This window comes from Meleagris gallopavo, chromosome 2, assembly GCF_000146605.3.
Source record: "Meleagris gallopavo isolate NT-WF06-2002-E0010 breed Aviagen turkey brand Nicholas breeding stock chromosome 2, Turkey_5.1, whole genome shotgun sequence".
Lineage (NCBI taxonomy): Eukaryota > Metazoa > Chordata > Aves > Galliformes > Phasianidae > Meleagris > Meleagris gallopavo.
Genome location: NC_015012.2, coordinates 49,463,525 through 49,483,644, shown reverse-complemented (window position 1 = coordinate 49,483,644; position 20,120 = coordinate 49,463,525). Strand labels below are relative to the sequence as shown.

General features: G+C 38.5%; 2 protein-coding genes across 14 annotated transcripts in view; one reads left to right on the top strand and one right to left on the bottom strand.

The window, feature by feature from the left end:
• The window catches only part of TFB1M (transcription factor B1, mitochondrial), a 32,237-nt gene extending 19,773 nt beyond the window's left edge, over nt 1-12,464 (top strand). For 5 of the 8 annotated variants that reach the window (XM_010707228.2, XM_010707227.3, XM_019612935.1 and 2 more), the window contains 3 exons: nt 3,103-3,230; nt 5,586-6,070; nt 10,511-12,464. In XM_010707228.2, the coding sequence (XP_010705530.1) occupies nt 3,103-3,230; nt 5,586-5,844 (387 nt within the window). In that variant the 3' untranslated portion in view covers nt 5,845-6,070; nt 10,511-12,464. Of the gene's footprint in view, nt 1-3,102; nt 3,231-5,585; nt 7,762-10,510 lie in introns of those variants that run through there. The other 3 variants (XM_019612932.2, XM_003204135.4, XM_031552471.1) reach the window with 3 other exon arrangements.
• TIAM2 (TIAM Rac1 associated GEF 2) overlaps nt 6,400-20,120 on the bottom strand; it is a 167,887-nt gene continuing 154,166 nt past the window's right edge. For all 6 annotated transcript variants that reach the window (XM_019612929.2, XM_031552469.1, XM_019612928.2 and 3 more), the window contains 11 exons: nt 18,724-18,792; nt 18,190-18,315; nt 16,866-16,974; nt 16,076-16,255; nt 14,593-14,711; nt 12,779-12,887; nt 11,000-11,058; nt 10,036-10,141; nt 9,191-9,278; nt 8,471-8,625; nt 6,400-7,675 (listed from right to left, as the gene is read on the bottom strand). In XM_019612929.2, the coding sequence (XP_019468474.1) occupies nt 7,035-7,675; nt 8,471-8,625; nt 9,191-9,278; nt 10,036-10,141; nt 11,000-11,058; nt 12,779-12,887; nt 14,593-14,711; nt 16,076-16,255; nt 16,866-16,974; nt 18,190-18,315; nt 18,724-18,792 (1,761 nt within the window). In that variant the 3' untranslated portion in view covers nt 6,400-7,034. The remainder of the gene's footprint in view (nt 7,676-8,470; nt 8,626-9,190; nt 9,279-10,035; nt 10,142-10,999; nt 11,059-12,778; nt 12,888-14,592; nt 14,712-16,075; nt 16,256-16,865; nt 16,975-18,189; nt 18,316-18,723; nt 18,793-20,120) is intronic.

Genomic DNA, 20,120 nt, shown 5'->3' with positions numbered 1-20,120 from the left:
GAAGGCATTTATGGTGCCCTCACAACACTCTTGAAAGAATTAAATTGTTGCAGAGTAAAGAGGAAAGGTCTCATCAGGGAGAAGTGGTTGGCTAGAAGATTAGGTACGAGTAGATAGATAGAACTAAGTGGTCAGTGGAATTGTACCGCAAGTCTGAGCAAATGCTTGTGCTGTGTAGCCTAAAGAGTCTGGAAAAAATGTGAAGATGTAAAATTTTTTGCTCACAAAAATCATGAGAGTAGTCAAGATGAGGTTTAACTTCGAAAAATTGTAAAGGGACCTTTATAGTGCTACTGATTGGATGATAAAATAGCAAATAAATGAAGCTTTAATGCATAGGACGTGACAGGCAAGGGGAGGAACACTGCTCACGTCACACGTGCAGTAACTGTCTCTGAATTCATCAACCTGAAATGAGGTTTTAGAGGAAAGTTCACTGTGTTGCTTTAAAAAGCCTCATCTTGGTGGCTCTTTGTTCCACCAAAAAAACATGGCGAGTAAAGTAGTCAGATTATGAGTAATCCAGTGCCTCTTCATTCTGGAGCAGTGCTCCTTGTGAGGAGATCTGTGTTAAAGAACTGAGTACTATCCTTGGGAATGAAACTCATCTTTTCCAGTATGATAATAAGAAGTTGTATATTATTACTCTTAGTGCAGTGCTACAGTTATTTTCTACTGAAGGGGAAACCAAAGTGAAACCTTCACATCAGAATATGGGGCTGTGAGATCAGCATACCTGGTGTGAGACTGAATGCTTGCCTGTAGCATACAGACACAGTGCTGGGGCTGAACTGAGGCTTGGTTGATGGAGGAGCTGCCTTAGAACTATCTTATTAGGAACTCAGACAGTCCGCTTTAATGAAGTGTAATATGTTCTGCTTAGGTTTCAGCTCCCTGTAGGAGAAAATTACAGCTTGGAAAAAGGTACGTGGGTTTGCTTTTAATACACGCTTATTGCAGGATACATGTGTTACCTATCGTGAGACTTCTGTTGCTAAAAGTTAGCAAAAATTGTCTCATTTAGGTTCATTCTGATTTAGAGCATTGATTTCATCAACAAGGCAACAGACTGAATTATGTTGTACTTTGTCACGTGTTCCTCCTGCCTCACTAGAACGTAAACCTTCTTTGTACTCAGATGCTAAAACAGGAAGGGGAGAATAATTGTTATACTATTGACAGTTCAGGATATATCGGTAGGATAATTTTCATATTCATTATTTTTTAGAATTGAGTATTATTTTGAAGTGGTGGGGCAAAAAAAAGGAAGTGTTAGAAATAAAATTATCCTCAGATTAACTTTTGTGTTCTAAGTGTTCTTGTGTACTCTGTATTGGTTTTCTTAATTCTACTCTCTGTTTTATGTACATTTAAAAGGTTAGTAACAAATAGCTTGGATAATTTTTAAGGAGTGGCCAATTAGAATTGAAAAGCTTTCCCTGTATCTGTCGCTATAGTAACCAGGCAGCTTTTCTGGGGTCCAAAGAAATCAGTGTCTGTAATGGAACAGATGCTGAGGAGTGCTGTTTTCTTTCAGAAGCAGAAATTATTGCCTTCCAGCCTCGAGACTGCAAGTTGAGCTGGTTTTTTTTTTTTTTCCCTTAAATTTTACACTGTGTTCTTTTTTCTTATCCTTCAGAATTTTGTGGTCAAAGATGCAGCTCCTGCTCTCAAAAGCAAAGGCATCTTCATACCTCACTGACATTGGGTTCTGCAAGATTGAGGGAAGGAGGGGGTCCCAGATGGTCTCCAGTGGTTTTCTTGTCCCAAGTTTTGTGAGGCAAATCATAGAATCACTGCATGTCAGGGATGAAATGTATTGTTATATTTCTTGACAAAAACGTAGATAAGCATACGTGCATGTAAATAAGTCTTTGGTATTTCTGTGCATGGAGGTGGTTGGTCATGCAAGGGATGTGTTTACCCTGTTCAAAAAGCTGAAGTGTTCCGACATTCAGTGTGAGCACAAGTTTTCATTGTGTGCTTGTGCTCTTCCTTACAAGTAGGGGGCTGTGGCAAGTGTAGAAGCCCATGAGAAATTCAGAAACTATTTTTGAGAAATTTGCATTTCTCCACAGATTCTGTATGTCAGGTTTTTATTTGTCATCTCACTTCTGAATAAGCTCTTGTGACATTTTTTTAAGCATTTTTATATTTTAGTCATTAGAGCAATTTTACTGTCTTAGTCTTGCAAAAAAGTCTAGCTTACAGAAAAAGTGGAAAGCAAAAAATATATATATATATATTTTTCAGGATGTTTCTATATGATGTAACTATAACTGCATGACATATTGTGTTTTTTATATGTACATCTGTGTATACTGAAGGCAGGATGTTGCTTCAATCTGTTTTCAGACACAAGGGAAGTGGCAGGTCTGTGAATCAAGCTGATATAGGAACTACAAGAGAAAATAACAAATGTCAAAGAGATCTGTGTAGAAACATTCAAATGTGATTTTGGATTAATGGTGATGGTACACAGAGTATGAGTTCATAATTGACTCTGAACACAGAGTTCAACTGTCACTTAAATTGAATGCAGACTTATTTTGATCTGCAATTCCTTTGAATAGATATGAGTTTTAAAATCTTAATATACTGGAAAGTAACTCCTTGGCTCTCATTTTGCCAAAGCCCTAGAGCAACAGAAAATATATAGGGAATAGCTTTGATTTCTAATTATAGTACCAATTTTCTCCAGCTGCCCTTCAGCCTGTTTCTTGAATATTGTCTAATTTGTGTATCATGTCAGAATTGTCTTGTGGAAGGATCTGAAGAAAGAAGTGCTAATTACTTTACGGATGACATGGAAGTTGTGCTGGATGAAGAAAGTGCCATGGGGAAAAAAGCACTAAGTACTAATGGCGTGTGAGCTAATTAGAAATATGTAGATAGCCAAGAAAGACTAGAATACTCCAGGGCTTTGAAAGTTAAGCCAAATCAAGTACTGTGGCAGTGGTTTATCACACAGCTGTTACCTGTCACAGTGTTTTCCTGTGTTCTCCCTGTTTCTTGACGCCTAACCTGTAAACTCTAAAGAAGTACCATGTCTCAGAGGAATGCATCTGCTCAGATATCTTGATGTTTTGTTTTTCCTTGCAGGTGGATGTGGCGGTAGTGCATTTCACTCCATTGGTGCAACCAAAGATACAGCAGCCGTTTGAGCTAGTAGAAAAAGTGGTTCAAAGTGTTTTTCAATTTAGAAGAAAATACTGCTGCCGCGGAGTTGAGTAAGGAACTTGAAGGAAAAAATCCTCCATTATTTGTCTTTATTCACTCTATTTAAATATGCTATTCAGTGTTCATCAGATCTTCCAGTTTCTGAACAGAGACAAAATTGTGAGCTGAATGCCTCTCTGTTTTTGTTAAATAATAATTACTGTGAATTTTTGTTAGTGTAATTGAAGCTGTTAAAATTACTGGGATAAATTGGTGATCTCTCCAATAATTGAACAAAATAACAACAACAGCAAAAGCAACTGAAAATCAATAGCATTTGTTGAGTTTAAAAAAAAAATGAAAGTCTCAGAATTCTTAACTGACGATTGCAGTCCATGGAGGGAGAATTCGATCTGTGGGAAATTTTACTTATTTGGAGGGATAGTGTCAAAAGGTCAAATTCTTACTTCTGTGCTTCTGTGCCCTTACATGGAGTTGTTATTGCCTCTTTAAAAAGCCCTGTGTCTCACTGAGAGAATTTACTAGCTTCTTTAACTGGTGCAGGAAAACTTCAGTCTGTTCTCCAGGGATCCTGTTAAAACTTGAGCATAGATACATGTCTGACTTGGAATGGGAAAAGCCCTGTGCTGGGCATTGTAGAAATATGTGACAGAGCTCTTGTTAGGGAATTTGAGGCGTAGAGCTGTAGTTTTAGCTAGCTGAAGTTTGCTGGGCATGGTTTTGAAGCAGTTTAGGATGGATGTCACCTTGCTAAACTGCAAGGATTATATGTTGTTATTTTGAAGGTGAACATACATAGAATTTTGCCTTCATTTTCTAGATGGAGAAGTGTTTTGTTTGTTCTTGAGGCAGTGAGTGATTTTGATGTTTGGGATTCAAAACTGAATGCTAATATGCCTGCAATAAAGTTTGAGTATGCATTTGAAATCGGTGAGACATCGAGGTATCCAAGCCAGCTAGGTTTGTATTTGATTTACCGTCTTCATGGAAGAGTGGCTTCAGCTGACAATATAATCAAGAGGCACATGCAATCAGCATGTATATGTCACATAGAATATTTTTGCCAAAGTTTTTTTAAAAAATTGTGTAATGTGAAATAGCTAATAACTGCTGTACATTCTTTTGTGGCAAGGAGAGCGAGTCTGAACTTTTGAGCATCACATATTCCCTAACAGATTATTGGACTTTAGCCCTTGCACGCAGCCAAGAAACACAATCCTCTTATTCTTTAGCTGACCTGAAAAAAATGAGCAACTTGTGGTGCATAATGGGGCTGTTACATTACTTACAAGATACTGTATGGAAGCAAGGTAATAGAATGAGTGGACATTTGTGTTTAACTTCTGGGACCTGAGAGAGATGTGGCGTGTAAGATTAAACTGTTACATGCAGGAAGAATAAAGCGTAGCTTAAGTTACCACTCATGTCTGGACCTTTCATAGTTTTTGTATAAAAGGTTGACTTTTGGCTTGAGGAACGTCTGAAAATAATGGAGATTTCTTTAATCAAGGCCTTGAGGCGCACTGCACCTTAAAGCAGGTTGCTCCCAGAGATCCCATCTTCTCTTGTCCTTTCAGACCCCCTTCTTAGCTTTGTGTTCTGTCTGTCCACCAAGAGCCAACTTTCAGTTGCACAAAGCTTTTTGCCTAGCTTGTCAAAGACAACCTGTGCAGCATTTTAAAGTTTGATGTATGTATGACAACAACAGATAATCGGAAGATAGAGGCATGCTTATCAACCATGTGTCCAGTGCTTTCAGTAGCTTGAGCTTTGTGCAGTGCATTTTTGAGGGACATTAAAAATCACTTGAATGAAGATTTGAGAAGTTGTGAGAGAGAGGCCAATGTAGGTCACAGAGTACAGGGGTTGATATGACTATTTATAAACAGTGATAGAGGAGAAAATGACATCTAGAACTTCAGGCACAATTTCCCATATTAAAATGTGAACAATAATTAAATATTCATTTCTTCCTCCTTGGCTTTTTTTTTTTCTGGCATTGGAATTACAGTATTAATGAGAAGTTATAATGATACCTGTCCTATTGAAATGAAACAGCCTGAAAAAAGTTATGTAGTTTGGACCTGATGTGCTTTGCATAAAGTTGACTCTATTATTGCTCTTTAAATATTAGGCTAATTCCAAAAAGGCTCTGTGACAGTATCCATACCCAAAGCTCTTTTTTAATGTTATTAATCATGAGCATACATGTATGTGTTTGATGTACAAATATAATCTTCCATGTTGCTAAATGCTGCATTTGCGGAAAAGTGGCCCTTCTATGTTTCTATTTGCTTAGACAATGAATTGTCTTAAGATTATGTAAAAGCTGAAGAGAGCCTCGTGTCTCTTTCTGGAAACTGAATTGTCTGCACTTTTCTGTCTTCTCTTTGCCCTGCCTTTAGGATCTTGTTTCCTGAAAGAGAACGTTTGAAAAAAACAGAGCAGTTGATGATGGCAGCAGATGTTGATCCAACTCTGCGTCCTGTTCAGCTCACTATGTCGCACTTCAGAAATCTGTGCAATACATACAGGAAAATGTGTGATGAAGACCCGAACCTTTTTGCATACAATTATAGAGAAGAGCTAAGGCAGAAGAAGAGGAAGCGTTCCCCTGAAAGTACAGACCAGCTAGAAAAGACTGTAGAGGAAAATCATCTGTAACTGCAGCGGACTGAACTGGGATTTAACTTCTTGATCTAGAGGTGCTGATTTATGTATTCTTACATCTGTTCAGGTACAGAAGAAATAACTTTTGAAAAAGTGGTGAAGGGGGCTTTCCTATTTTATTTGTTCCGTTCAGCTGTAGACAAAAGTTTAGGACAGTCCACTTACAATGCGCCTACTGGTTCTTCTCGTTTCCAAGGACAGAACACACACCCAGAACAAGGTATGTTGTGAGATACGTAATTAAATTGAAATAATACATTTTGTATGAATATGAGTGCATTATTGCAACATAAAAGCTCTTTTCATACTTGCAGCGTGTAAGATGTTGTCTGAGGTCTTACGCCCTTTTTATCTGGGAAAATCCTCTGTGCAGAGTAATTTAAAAATCAAAAGCCTCGTATAAATATACTCAAGTGACTGGCTTATGGGAGGATAAAGTGCACAGATTGCCTCAAGGTCTGCTAATACTCTTTCTCATATATACAAAAGCAAAGAACTTGGGAGTTTAAGAGAACAGCAGCATGATAAAAAGTAGAAAACATAGCTAAGTACAATACTTATTTGTCTTTTACTGTACAGGCTGGTAGAGAAAATAAAAAATACAGTCAAATAAAAGATTACAGGCCAAGCTTTGATTTTATATTTACACATATATATATATATAAAGTATAAACAGCATCTTGAAACATACAAAAATGAAATTTCTGCACTGTTGTGCACTAAAGCACATTCAAATAACTTAATTCTGCTTTAAATAAAGCAAAAATGAAAACCAAAGAAAATAAATGCCCATGGTATTGAAAAATTCATTTTGTTATACTACTTTCCACTGCATTTACTTCTGCCACTCACTAGCACCTCTTCCACGTAACTTAACTTAAAAGTACTAACAAGGCCACCCTTCCCCTCCCCAAGAAGAATACTACATAATCCCAATAAGTGTTTGAAAGGGATGAACTAATTTACAGACCTTGGCAAACTTAATCTATTTTTGATCCACAATAAATTAAAATAACTTAAAAATCCTTTACAGCTGTATTTGTGGAAAAAATGTACTAGTGCTGAAAATTAGATACTAGTTTTGCTGTGGCTTCCATGAATTTACTGATTTTAAAGCAAAATAAGTTTGTTGAATTTTATGTGGACTTCAAATGAACATTTTGTACAGAGTGCTGCTCAGAAAGCTAGGATTTCCCATGCCTCTCCACAGCTTCATAAAAACAGTCCTCATTAACTACAGATGTTAAGCTCTGGACGCTAAATTCTCTCTCCAAAATAGAGTTCAGGTCCAAGTTTGCAGCATCAGAGTGGCTGTCAAGGGACTGGTGACGTTCCTGCATTGCCATTAAAGTTCCCCTGTTACGCTTTGTGCTGTTTACTTTTCGCTTCACTGGGCAGAAATGGCCACGTATCAGCTTTGGATGTTCTCTCAGCTTCAAACCATCTCCTTCCTCCTTTTCTGCAGCTTGATCTCGTTCAGAGTCAGTATTGGGTTCCTCTGAAATCTTCAGCCGTTGGAACTGAATTTCAATGTCTTTAGTAGGGCTGCTCTTCTTTAGGTTCTGATAGTCATCATCGTCATCATCACTGAGAATATCAGATTCTTTGACAAGAGCATTAGAAAAATCGGAAGCACAGCTCTGTACATGCTGATCAGGAGATGAAGTTTTTGGCTCCTGTATGCTCTCTGTGGTGTTGCAGCTGCTGCTCTGGGTGCTGCTGCTCAGGCTGCACTCATCGGAGTCCTGGAAGGTGCCTTTCCCTTGGTCACCGTTCCACTCACTGCTGGGTGAATTCTTCAGTACCTTCAAGGACCTGGTGGAAGCTGTGCAGAAGAAGAAGAAGGCGTTTTATCTTCTCATCCAAACATCTGGTTATACTGCCTGTCTCAGTAGCCCACTTCCAGTCACAGCGTACACAGTCTCATTCAAGGTCAGGAGTGTCAGCATTCTCATGCCAACAGTGTAATTAAGCATCACATTTTTCTCTTACCTCCTCCAGAGTTATATGCTTGCCTTTATGTGCAGGCATATATACCTCAAGCACTAGAGGCCAGGTTGGAGGCATGAGTTGAACTGTCCCTGATCCTGCCACATAATGAGGATTTTAGTCAACTGAACACATAGAGAACTAGAAATACTAGTAGCAAACTAGTAGATAAAAAGCCTGAAGCCTGTGCTTAATTCATTACAGTATGTGCTGGGATCCAGATTAAGAACATGGAGAGAAACAAGAGCCCTCTTTTGTTATTTTAGCTTTGACTATTAGCAGGGCTGAGACACTAGAGATAACTCTGAGGAAAGAACACAGTATTCCGCAGGCCAAAGGGAGTTTGTTTCTAACCAACAAAACGGGGCCTTACTAAAGTCTACTTAAGACAGCTAATGACAAATCAAACATGAGAATACAGTGGGAACTGTACAGTGAGAGCTTGCTTATCTCCTCTAGCCTTTGTCATACACTGAGTTGTGAAGAAACTGCTGCAACTACTCAGCCTGAAAAAGAAAATGGAATTTGTGGGTCTGGCACACAACACTGTACAGCCACTTCAACAACTGCAAATAATCTGCCAGCTCTGGATTCCAGCCTCCATTTTTCACTTCGAGAACCTGTTTCTTACCCAGTTTAGCTGTCGCAGGCACGCGGTTCTTGAGTGGGATGAGGCGATCTTTACAGGTTTTCTCCAGAGGCAGCTCGCATTTTATGTGACGTCTGAAATTCTCCCGCAAGATAGAACGGATCACCTTCACGATGTTAGTCTTGTTCTCGCAGTCACTGGAAGTTTAAGACAACAGATAATCTCATTTTCACATCTAAAGAAAGACAGCTGAAATCACATTCAACCTCCTCCTTTCTGTTGATGTGTTTAGCACGGTGATTTTTTTCAGTCACTTTCCTTAGTACTAGTTTGGCAGTTAACGTTGTTCTGTGTTGTTAGGCATGTCAGACTCTTCTGTATTTTGAGTTCTTAGTTACTTCCTTTAAAACAGCCCGAAAGATCAGGTACCAAAGGATTACCCTTTGAGTGGTGTTACCAGATTAGGGTTAGGCAATTTCTGCTAACCAACCAAGAGTCTGGTAAAATTAGTCTGCCCCTATCATACTCGAATTTATGATACTACACCTGTGCAGATTTTCACTGGATCACTGCATCAAGTTCAGGGCAGTTTCAAACTGTTCTATCTGTTATATCTTATGCAGGTAAATAGTCACATACTGCCTGGATTTAAAGACTGATAACAGCTTTAGAAGTGCTGATATAAAGGTCACAGGGTGGAGGGGTCTTCTACTTTTTAAAATTTCATTAATGTAATTCATCCAACTTCCATAGAAAGCTTACCTGCTGCACAATTGAAAAATGGTTTCTGGCCTGCCTTCCAGTTCTGACTTTGTGTGAATCAGTTCCCAGATACAGCTGTTCTCCGTTCCTGTGCATAGAAGGTGGTGTTATTTTTGTATATACTTCACAGAACCTTCAGCATTGGAAAGACCCATGGAGAGCTCCTCTTCTCTTGAAAGCAGTGTTAACATAGGGTGTGGTAGATCCACAGAAAATCTCATCTGAGGTAGAACCCAAAAGAAAGTTCCCTGAACTCTCTAGTTCTATCAGCCTTGCAGGCCTACCTTTGAAAACTCTACCTTCTCTCTTGGAGAGTTGCTTTCCCCTGTTCTTACGCTTCTTAATGCCTTCCAGCCTTAGAAGACCTCCCCCCATTTCCTCTAAGACACCTCGTGACACTACACAAGGTTCAGAACTGGATAGAATCATAAAAATCAACTCAGAGAAAACAAAAAGGTGGCCCTCTGCTACACCAGTTACAGTCAGCTTCCCACACCTGGAAAAATGCAAGACTCCGCACACAGAAAGGGCATAACCAGGATGTGAGCCATGGTAAATTCCCATCCTGTTCATGGTATCTTTTTACAGGGAATTTTCATTCTGTCATATCTTCATATCACCCTGCATCTTCTTGAACTCAGGGAAGAAGAGGGATGAAGCCAGATATGGAACTGAGAAAGTCTGTTTATGAATCAGGTCTGCGTCCTCTGAGGTCGGACAACACTAGATACTACTTTCTCCATACCTGTCTGTTTCCAGCAGCTCCAGAATTATATACAGAAGAAGCAGTACTGGAGAATCCCAGAAAACTATTCATACCAGAGTTTTCAGTACGAGGAAATTACCTGCTGAGTTCCCAAGCCGAACTTGAAGAGCGGATAGAGGAATCAGCCAGCGAAACTTAAATGGATCCAAGTCACCATAATTATGGGCAGCACGAGCATTAGTAGGCTGCAAAAATAAAAGCAAGAAGATATTTCTAAGAAGTGGTTCTTTTTTGCTTTAATTTCAGATCCATAACTGAAGAGAAACTGTAGTTCATTAGACTTTTTCCTTCAACCCCCTAATGTGTGATTTTAAATGTAGCTGGAATGGTCATAGACACAGCCTTGGAATTTGTAGTTGCTTCAGTTTTTAAAAGCACTTGTTTTTAATGGATAAAAGTAATATATATATAATATATATAATACATATATATATTTGGGAACAAAATTTCCATGAAGAAATAGTCTAGGGACTGTACATTAGCAGAAAACAAAGTAATCATGTCACTACTGCTGCTACTACTCCTAATGCCCTTTGATCTCTTATGATTTGCAGGTTGCAGTACATTGCCACTGATGCTCAGGATATACAGCTTGCTGCTTTAGTATTCCAGTTTTGTAAACGGGGCCATAGAAAGTTACATTTAAGTTACATTTGTTCATCCTTTCAAAGTGATCAAGGGTCTGTAAACAGAGGTCTTCAATCCTCACCGTATTAAGGTAGGTTGTCACAAAAGCTATCTGGAAGGAAGTGATTCCTATATGGCAGCGTTTCATCCCTGACAGAACAAACGTATTGCTGACATAGAGAAGATGCTGGAGCTTACTAAACAGCACTAAAAACAAACAAAAAACCAACTACAACTACAACTTATTGTTATTGTATATTGAGCGCTTGTTTTATCTCTAGTAGCTAAAGTTCCAGCCTAGTGAGAGGAGGTGGCATTTTACCACAGCCACTTCCTCTTCAACACCAGTATGATCCATTCTGCGCTACAGCAGGATCCTGCTCATAAACATCCACCACAACTCACACCAGACTTACCATTTTCTTTTTCAGTTTGTAGTTCTCTTTATACACCAGTATTACAGCCCTCTTAAAAACTAAAAAAGAAAAGAAGAAAGAAAGAAAAAAGACGACTCTTAATTGCAGATAAAATATTCAGTGAAAATATAATCCTGAAGAAGCTGAATATTAAAAGTCATGAGATGAGATAAGCAAAGTGATTGGGAAGCATCTACTCTGTATTAAAGCATTGAGTTTTTCATCCCACATTTGTTCATGCAATAGCAACATTTATTCTCAGATTTTCTGATGAACTTTTTAAGATGAAGCCATTGTGCACTTGCATTATGAAACTACTGGCAGCCTGGCTCCTGCAAGTCTTCACACAAACATATAAAGCTGATGCAGTTTAGACGTAAGGACTCAGGTTTTCTTTTGGATGGATGCCTTCAAGTGGAGTGAAATGCCAGTACAAAGAGAGAACCGTGGAAAAGGATGATAAGTCTTCCTGCAGGCCAGCTTTTGTTCAGTTGGAAACAAACATTCATCTCACTTCTACATCCGAAGGAATTCTCTGTCTTCCACAGCATCTGACTGGAGTGGCTCACTAATGGTATCTAATCTCTCAGCCTCCAGTGAGGCAGGGGCATGTTATCTCAAATCAATAAGGAGAGGTTAGAAAACCAGGGACATTGAAGGTGCATCTGGACTATGGGATAGCAGTCCTGGATCCCAGACTGGATGACTGCGGTATAGCTCTGTCCTTACTCATGCATCCACATTTCCTTCCAGTGGAAGAGAGAAGGGCAATGATATGCAGTAGGCTGTCATGCCTACATGGAGCCAGGATGCAGACATAGTGAGCACAATATTTACTGTAGAGTTGGGCATAATTTCCTTCAGTTTCACATATTTAATGCACTTTTCAAGCTGCAGTAGACTAAAGTGGGAATAAAACCAGGTTTCCCAGGTGGCAGACGAGCAGTCTAAGCTACGTATCAGGCCAGAGTCCCTTCATTTATTTATACACACCCTGTTGGGAACTCCCATTTACTGGGCTTGAGTGACTGGCATGTGTGGATCACTGAGAGCTCATCCAAGTGAACATGTGGAAGCAGTTCACACTTCTTCTGTTTAGAAGCACTCTCTCCCCTTATCTGTCATGCTTAGAGAAACTTGGAAACTTAGGAAAACTTGTCTCTCATGAACTTGGAGTTGTTCTCTGGGTCCAAAGACATTTTAAATAGATGTTTTTTAAATAAATAGACAAGTGCCTAATATGTTTCAGTGGAACCTTTTGATTAGTAAGGTAATAAATGATTACTATTATTATTATTATTTACTGTTCAGTAAAACTCTTGGTTCCGTGCTCTGATTTCCACTTACATGTTTCAGATTAAAATAGTCTGAACGAGGACTGGCAGACAACACATTTCGATGCAACAATTGTAAAACAGGTTTTCCTGTATTCCCAGGAGTGAAATAAATCACCATTTTCCTACCAGCCTTGTTTGAAAGACTTATTTATCATATTATTTTAAAGAGAATGTTGTTGCTTGAAAATCATTGATTTCCATACTTGACACACAGAGTAGATGAGTTTGGCTCACAGAACAGACAGTAGCAGCAAGCAAATTAAATGGAAATTTTTCTCTTCTATTAGGAAACATAACAGTTCTGCATATGCTTTCAGATGCAAGTCTACCTTAAATAACACATGGTTACAGGAAAAGGAGATAGTGGCTTTAATCTTGTGGAAAATTTTAATTTCTTCATCCTTAGATCTGAAGGAGCAGAGTCATGAAGGAAGATGCTCACCAAACACTGTAAGTTCAAGGTCTTTTCTTGCTTTGCCCAGTGATGGGAAAGGATTTAGCCAGGAAACTGTGGAGTGCATCAGAAGTTCTCCCATGGAAAGTTCAGTCACCTGGATTAAATTAAACAATAATTAATTAACAACAGACAAAAATATAAGCAGTATACATCAATGCCATGATACACACAGGTGGGAGTAAATATTAAAATGAGTACACATTGATAGCATTAATGATATAATTTCTGTATTTACTGAATGTACACAGTAAGCAAGACCGGGAACTCTGTACAAAGGCAGGAAAGTGTGAGTAGTCTCCCTAGGTTGCTCTGAAAGTAATACATCCTATTTATTTCCATGAAAGCTACAACAGATACAAAGAGCACAGTAACAGATTTGTTAGAGCAAATTCTCAACTACCAAGAACTTTTTCAACAGTCAGCTGATTCACATGAATGAGATAATAAATACACCCTTCATTTTGTGGTGTGACATGTGTGCATGGCTGTCTGGAATGTGGCTTATCTTTCACATTGCTGTCACCACTGCTGAAACACACCACCCACCTCCTTATGTGCTCACATCCACTGTTTGTCTCTATCAGTGTTCAGTGAGCGTCAATGAATGTCAATGGGTGCAATGTTTTCCGCATTCAGAGGAATTCAGTGACACACCTTTGCTTCATCTGCGCTTCAGTGTTGGATGCCATTTGTCAGACTGCCCCTCTGCTGCCATCTGTCACATGGCAACAAAACGGAACAAAATACTGGTGGGAAGGGTCAGCCTGTAAAGCCATACCACCAACATCTGCTTCTGACATTGTGAGCCAACAGAATAAAATAGGAGGTATTACTTTCAGAGCAGCCTTTGTAAAACATAATAACCATAAAAGTAATAGCACCTAAGTTATGGATGCTGGATAGAAGTTCTTACTATTAGCTTACTAATATATCTTACTATAGCTTATAAGAGTAAGATGACCTGATGATCTGTCTATGTATAGCCAGAGGTAAGATGTAGAGGTAAATGTCTTATAGAGTAATTAGTATTAATGATACTGCCAATGGCAGAATTAATGCAGGTCTTGCTCTCCAAGGCTCTTCTTTCTTTAGTGGATTACAGTATATCTCAGGCTGTCAAGTTTGTTTCCTATAAATGATGAGAAACTAAATTGCCAGTGGAGGTGATTTGGCTTCAAATATAAGGAAATAAAACAACTGAGTTGGCACCTTCGTATTCAATCTCTACCTCTACTGATTGTGTCTGCTTCATAATTGATGTAAATGCCTAAGTTGAGACATTGCTGCCCCAGTTCTGTGAGATGTGTGCACACAGTTCACTCAGCTAATGCTTTTGCTCTCTCAGATACCCATGGATGCGTCAGCCCTAGAGGTGTAGAGAATGAGAATAACAGACATTAATGTGAAATCCCTAGAATTGCCACTTTCATTTATATGGGTGAAAAAAAAAAAATCTTAAGAACTCTGAAGCATAAAATCTGAATGCCTTTGGGCATGGATAATCTCTGCAGCACTTGAGAAGAGGAAGATGTCTTTATTTTTTCCTAGTGAGAATTAACGTCTATGCCTGCTTGCAATTCTTGTCAGTCCAGAAGGCTGTCTGAAAATTTTTACTGTAACCTACTGACAAAAAGAAGCTTCACAGGCAGATACAAAATGGAAGTCAAAATATTAAAGGAGAATGAAGGACACACAGCACAAATAAGTTCCCAAAATTACTTCAGGAAGAGATAAAGACCCCCAACAGCTAGAAGGATAGTGGTTCAGGAGTGAATAAAATATGTTGTTCCTTCTCTTACCTCCTTCTCTGTTCCACTTTGATCTGCAACCAGTTGATCAAATACAGTGCCATAATCTTCATAAATCTTCTGCATCTCATTGATGTGACTTGCTACTTTTTCCATTGCCTTCAGCGCTTCTGTAAGGTTTAAAAAATTCATAGACAGCTATGTAATTCAATTGTATTTTCTAACCATGACATTTTGTGTAGAATTCTACTTGAGGCAGCCAAAACCATGCAGCATTCCCAAAGTTTGTTGATCAGAATTCTAGCTTTAGATCAGTGCTTCTCATAACAGCTGCAGAAAATGTGCTTCCTGATCAAAGTGAAAAATGCCTATCTGATCTCTTAAGTGCCTGAACAAATAGCAGTAAGTGTTCTAGTGATGAATATTCATGAATTTGTGGTTCATAACAGCATGACAGGAAACACAGTTAGGTTTTGCATCTTGTATAAATGGGGCTGCTAGGCTATCCAGAGTCATAAACACCCATACTAGAATAAATAATTTAATAATTTAATGAACTTTAATGGAAAATAATTGAATTTCGCTCATCACAAAATACATAAATAAATACAGTGCTAGGTTGCACAAATTCATCACTGGTTGTTATCCATGAAATAAAATGGTGGTAGTCAGGTTTTATTTAAATTTTGTTTTCTGGACAAAGAATTACACTAGATTGCATTACTTTATTGTTAATCCACAAATGAGTTGGATAAGGGCACTTAATTACCCTAGTTCTTCCAGCTCTTAATGGTGTAGTCTTTTAGCAGTTTGGCATTCACCCTTGACCTACAAGCAAGTCATCCTCAACCTGGTTGTAATGGCAAAATATAGTATTAGAAGCTCCCTTTGAAGTCGATAACATTCTCATGACTTTGCTTACAGTGTATTTGGCCTGAATCTATTTTGTTAAAATGAAAATCGATCCATGAAATTCATCTCTGGACTTTGATCCCTAAGGTGCTGACAGACATGAACTGAAATTCCTCAGGGTGAAGTCCCTAGCATCTGAGCCTAGAAGAAGAATCTAATATATATATTAGGGCAGCCATGAATTTCTGTGTGTGATGCTTTGACACAGAACTCTTCCACACAAGCAAGAATCACAGCCAAGCCTCAAACAACTAAAATTTCCTTCTGTAACACTATTAAAATTTGTCACATTTCAAGAACTAATAATAACCACAAGTTATTTCCAAGTGGAAAAACAACATAATAAGCTCCTGTCATAAGGATTAAGGAGAAAGACCCAGTCCTGTTTGTCATGACAAATTCTGACTGTATCTATTTCTCAAAGGGACTTGGACATGCCAACTGGGATTTTTTGCTAAAAGCACAATAAAGCTACTTACTGTTTTTAATGAGAGAGAGGGAATTCTCTCTAAGTTTCGACAAGTTCTGTGCTATCTAGTGGAACGGCTACCTGCATCTTTAGAAAAGGCTGGAAACCAAACTTAACTCACATTAATTCCTGTAGAAGAATCCAAGAAGTTACCTGTCAAATGATAGTGCTCCTCACTCTCGTTGTCTGTCAGAGACACCAGCTCTTTCAAAAGCAGTGGATATTTCAGCACTCTCTGAACAGGCTTTATGAGATACGACTCCAGCGTAGAGGAGTGTTGCTTTGTAGGATTGCGAGCATCCAGGAAGGCCTTAAAGGCACTGTCTGTTTTGGCTAAATATAAATGGACGGGTTGGTCAGTTGAACGTGGAACTCATAGTGTGAAAGCACAGAATTGCAACTTGTAACCAGCATCAAATACCTCTCCTTTTTCAGTAGATGCTTTACACTATTCATTTCATTGTCATTTCCTGCACTAAATAATGTACAGAAGGGCTAAGAGAGCAATCATCTAAAGGTGACATTGTTCCTCTGCACTGCAGGCCTCTTCTGCATCAAAGAAGTAATAGAGGAAGTAATTTCTCACTTACTCAGCCATTCATTGCAGCTTTGATTGACATCCATCATTTAACATGCAAGCATATGCAAACCAAATATAGCTGCTGCTTTCTGGAGTATGAACTAAATCTGCAGACAGCACAAACCTGTGGCAGATGTTTCTGTTGCTATTCAGGCTATCGCTTAGTTGTCACAAAAGAAATCTCATCCCTTCAGTTCTATACCGTACTGTAGCAGAACTGCAGACCTCAGCTATTTCTATTGAAAGATATCCTATTAGTCCTTCCTTTGTACCGATATTCGCTGCAGGTCAGAGTTTGTTACATTGTTTCACTGAGGTTTAAAGTCATGCAAATGAATTGTAGTAATGAAGACAATGAATTACCTCTCTCAAGAACTTTCTGAACTTTGATGTGATTGGCACAAAAGCCACTGTACAGTTTAAAGTGGTCAGCATAATACAGAAACGATCCTCCCAGGGAAAACAGCAGTTTCTGAAATCAACATAATTAAAATATTTGCTTTATTACCAGAACCCAAAATAAACATTCAGGCACATAACACAGAGACTCGATGGTGTGAGCATCTGCTGTCTTTCTATATATATCCTAGAGTATATATATACAAATATATACACATATATAGATACGTGTGTGTGTATAAAATAAATATATATAATTATATTACATGGATACATTATTCATAGTAGTTCCATGATGCTTCTTTGTTTCTGTAGGCTTCAGAAAGGCAAGGCCTGCAGTTTTTCTCAGTTCTCCCTGAGCAAACACCACCACTGTAGGCATTGTCTTAGAGATAGCACAGGAACAAAAAACTATAGACATGTGGCAGGTACGCTGTGCTGGGAAAACACACAAGGGCTTGGAAGCAGGGCATGAAAGTGCCAAAACCAGAAGAGAGAGTGTAAAACAAACACAGGGTTGCTTTCCAACTGTTTTCCTTCTTTTGGGCAGGTGATAATTACAGGGCACCTCTGCTTTCTCAGGATGAAGAGGAGGATGGAAAGATGTAGGAGGGACTGAATCATGAGGGAGATCTTTTTAGAGAAATGCTTCTCACAGCAAAGATAAGAAAGACAAGTAGTGATGGAGGAGGAGGTGAAGGAGGAGGAGGAGAAAGAGAGCAACCTTCTCCCATCTTTTTGATCAGTGTTTGCTCCACAAAAAACAAGAGTCAAGGAGACCTGCCAGCAGTCTCTCCTAGCTTTGTGACAGTGCCAACATCTCTGGGGAATCTTCTTCCTCAGTTGTCGAGTACTGAGTGGTGCCACTGGGAAGACGACAACACAGTGAAGGCACAATCTACACTCATCTACAAGTATGACTCTGTTAGATCTCACAACATGAGAAGCTCATACTGCATTTAAAAGGAAAAGCTCCCAGTCTGCAGCAGGTGAACTGGGCACAGCAGGGAGTCCAAGGCAGGGCGGAATTCAGCGTAGCAACAATAACCTTTCTACAGAAGTTACACTTTGTGTAAGCACTGCTACTTCATAGCATACTTGAAGTCTACTCTGCATTGTCTGTCTTACATCCTTTGCCATGGGAAAGAGGAAAGACCATGGAAAATAGCACTCATCTTCCACTGATAGGTTCAAACATAAAAGCAACCATGTGAAACAGAATTTTAAAGCCAGATGTCCACAAATGTTTCCTGGGAAATTTTAAGTTATTAAATAACCACATATTTACCCGGAACTGAGACGGTGTCTCCAGTGTATTAAAATCTGAGGAAGAAGATATTCCATCCTCAAGGGTCTCCAAAAACACCTTCTGAAAATCCAGCATTTCTGGCAGACTGCCGAACAAGGACTCCATCTGTGAAAAAACATTAGTCTATGACATACAGCACTCCATACAGCTACCTTTGGTCTTGAGAAAATAGTCCACTAAGAAGATATAACACACCAGAAGAGGTTGCAAAGACCAGTAACATATTCATTAATATTTTTCAAATGCATTTTATTAAAAGGTCATTATAAAAAAAGCAGAGATTTCTTAGCAGTTAAATCAGAAGTAAAACTACCATTTTTAAAAAGTGATAGATGTGTGAACCAGAAAGAAAGACACATACAAGTGTAAATCCTATTGTTATATTCATTTCTGTAGTGCTCTAAGTAGTGAAAAACAAACAAAAACAAACAATCAAAAAAAAAAAAAAACCAACAACCACAAGGTCTTAATTGATGAAAGAATGGAAAGAACATCTTTCAGTAATTCCCTCACCTCATCTTGTGTAAGGAAGGTTTCATTTTGAAGAGGCTCCAAGTATAGCTCAAAGAGGCAACTCAAGTCCTGCAAAAACCAGAATTTATTCACTTTTATGTAACTGTTTGAATTTGTTCTTTATATAACAACTATGGGAATACAGGTAATTTAAGGAATAAGTTAGAGATACCATTCCACTCCTGTAATAAAGTCACCTGTGTGTTGTTAGCACTAAAGTGATGGCTAAATTAAAAGCAAATAAATTTCAATGTAATGTTTCTGTTTCATCTTTCAGGATTTACAGCTTTATTATTACAAATTATATTTTAGTATAGAATGAAGAGGAAACATTACATATGATGGCTTTCTGAAGATCTGTGTATGTGAGCAGTATCAAATATTTTAATCATGCATGTTAGATAAACCATATAACTCACTCATTTAAACATCAGCAATAATGTTTGTCAGGACATGTGACTTTTTAAAATCCTATTTGGTATTAAAGCATTCAGTTATATTGTCAAGTGCTGTGATTAGGGGCTTTTTCAGTCACTTCTTCAAAGAATTAGTGCCACTTTTGAAGACTTACTATCCCACACAAAGCATGACAGCAGGGTTGGGGCCCACACTGCAGGGCTCTGTGACCCTGAGGAAAGAAATGGCAGAAATTCTTCTGGAGAAGGAATAATGAGCATCTCTGTGAGAATCCCCATAAAGAGCATTTACAACCATCTAGGATTTTTGCCTGGTGCTACTCATATTACAGTGACCTCCATGATCTCCTTTGTTCAAGTGATTTCTCCATAAGAAACACCAGCTGGACGTACACAAAGGTTCATGTTGTTGTATTAGTGTATGGATGGATATGTTAAAAACAAGAGACTGGAAGTTTCTCTTGTTTCCCATACACGTTACTGCAATGAGTACTGGTATTAGCAAGTATGGGTTTTGAGATCAAGTGAAATAGATGATTCCTCCTTGCTGGACATCAATGAAATCAAGCTTTTCACATTTCTTTTGGCATTCATTCACATGAATTCTGTGCATATAAAAAGGGAGCAGGTGTATCCAACAAATCATGGGCTTATCAGTCAGAAGAGAATTAACCTGTGTGTGATGTTAGAACCAATTGGAGTTGCACCATTTAGCTTTGCTGATTCAATAATAATAATAATGCACTATTATTGACAATTAAACTTCTTTAGAATTCGTAGGAGATTGTTCAATTCTACCAGGATTTTTTTTTTTTTTTTTTTCTATTTTGAAAACTATGAAAACATCCCCTGGAATACTCTACTGTTAAAATTTTGCATATGGCTACTCCCTGCTAATTACTTCTTTCAAATCTAAACATAAATTGACCTGAACTGAAGTGACCAGGTCAAATCCTACACCAAATATTACAGCCTATTGCA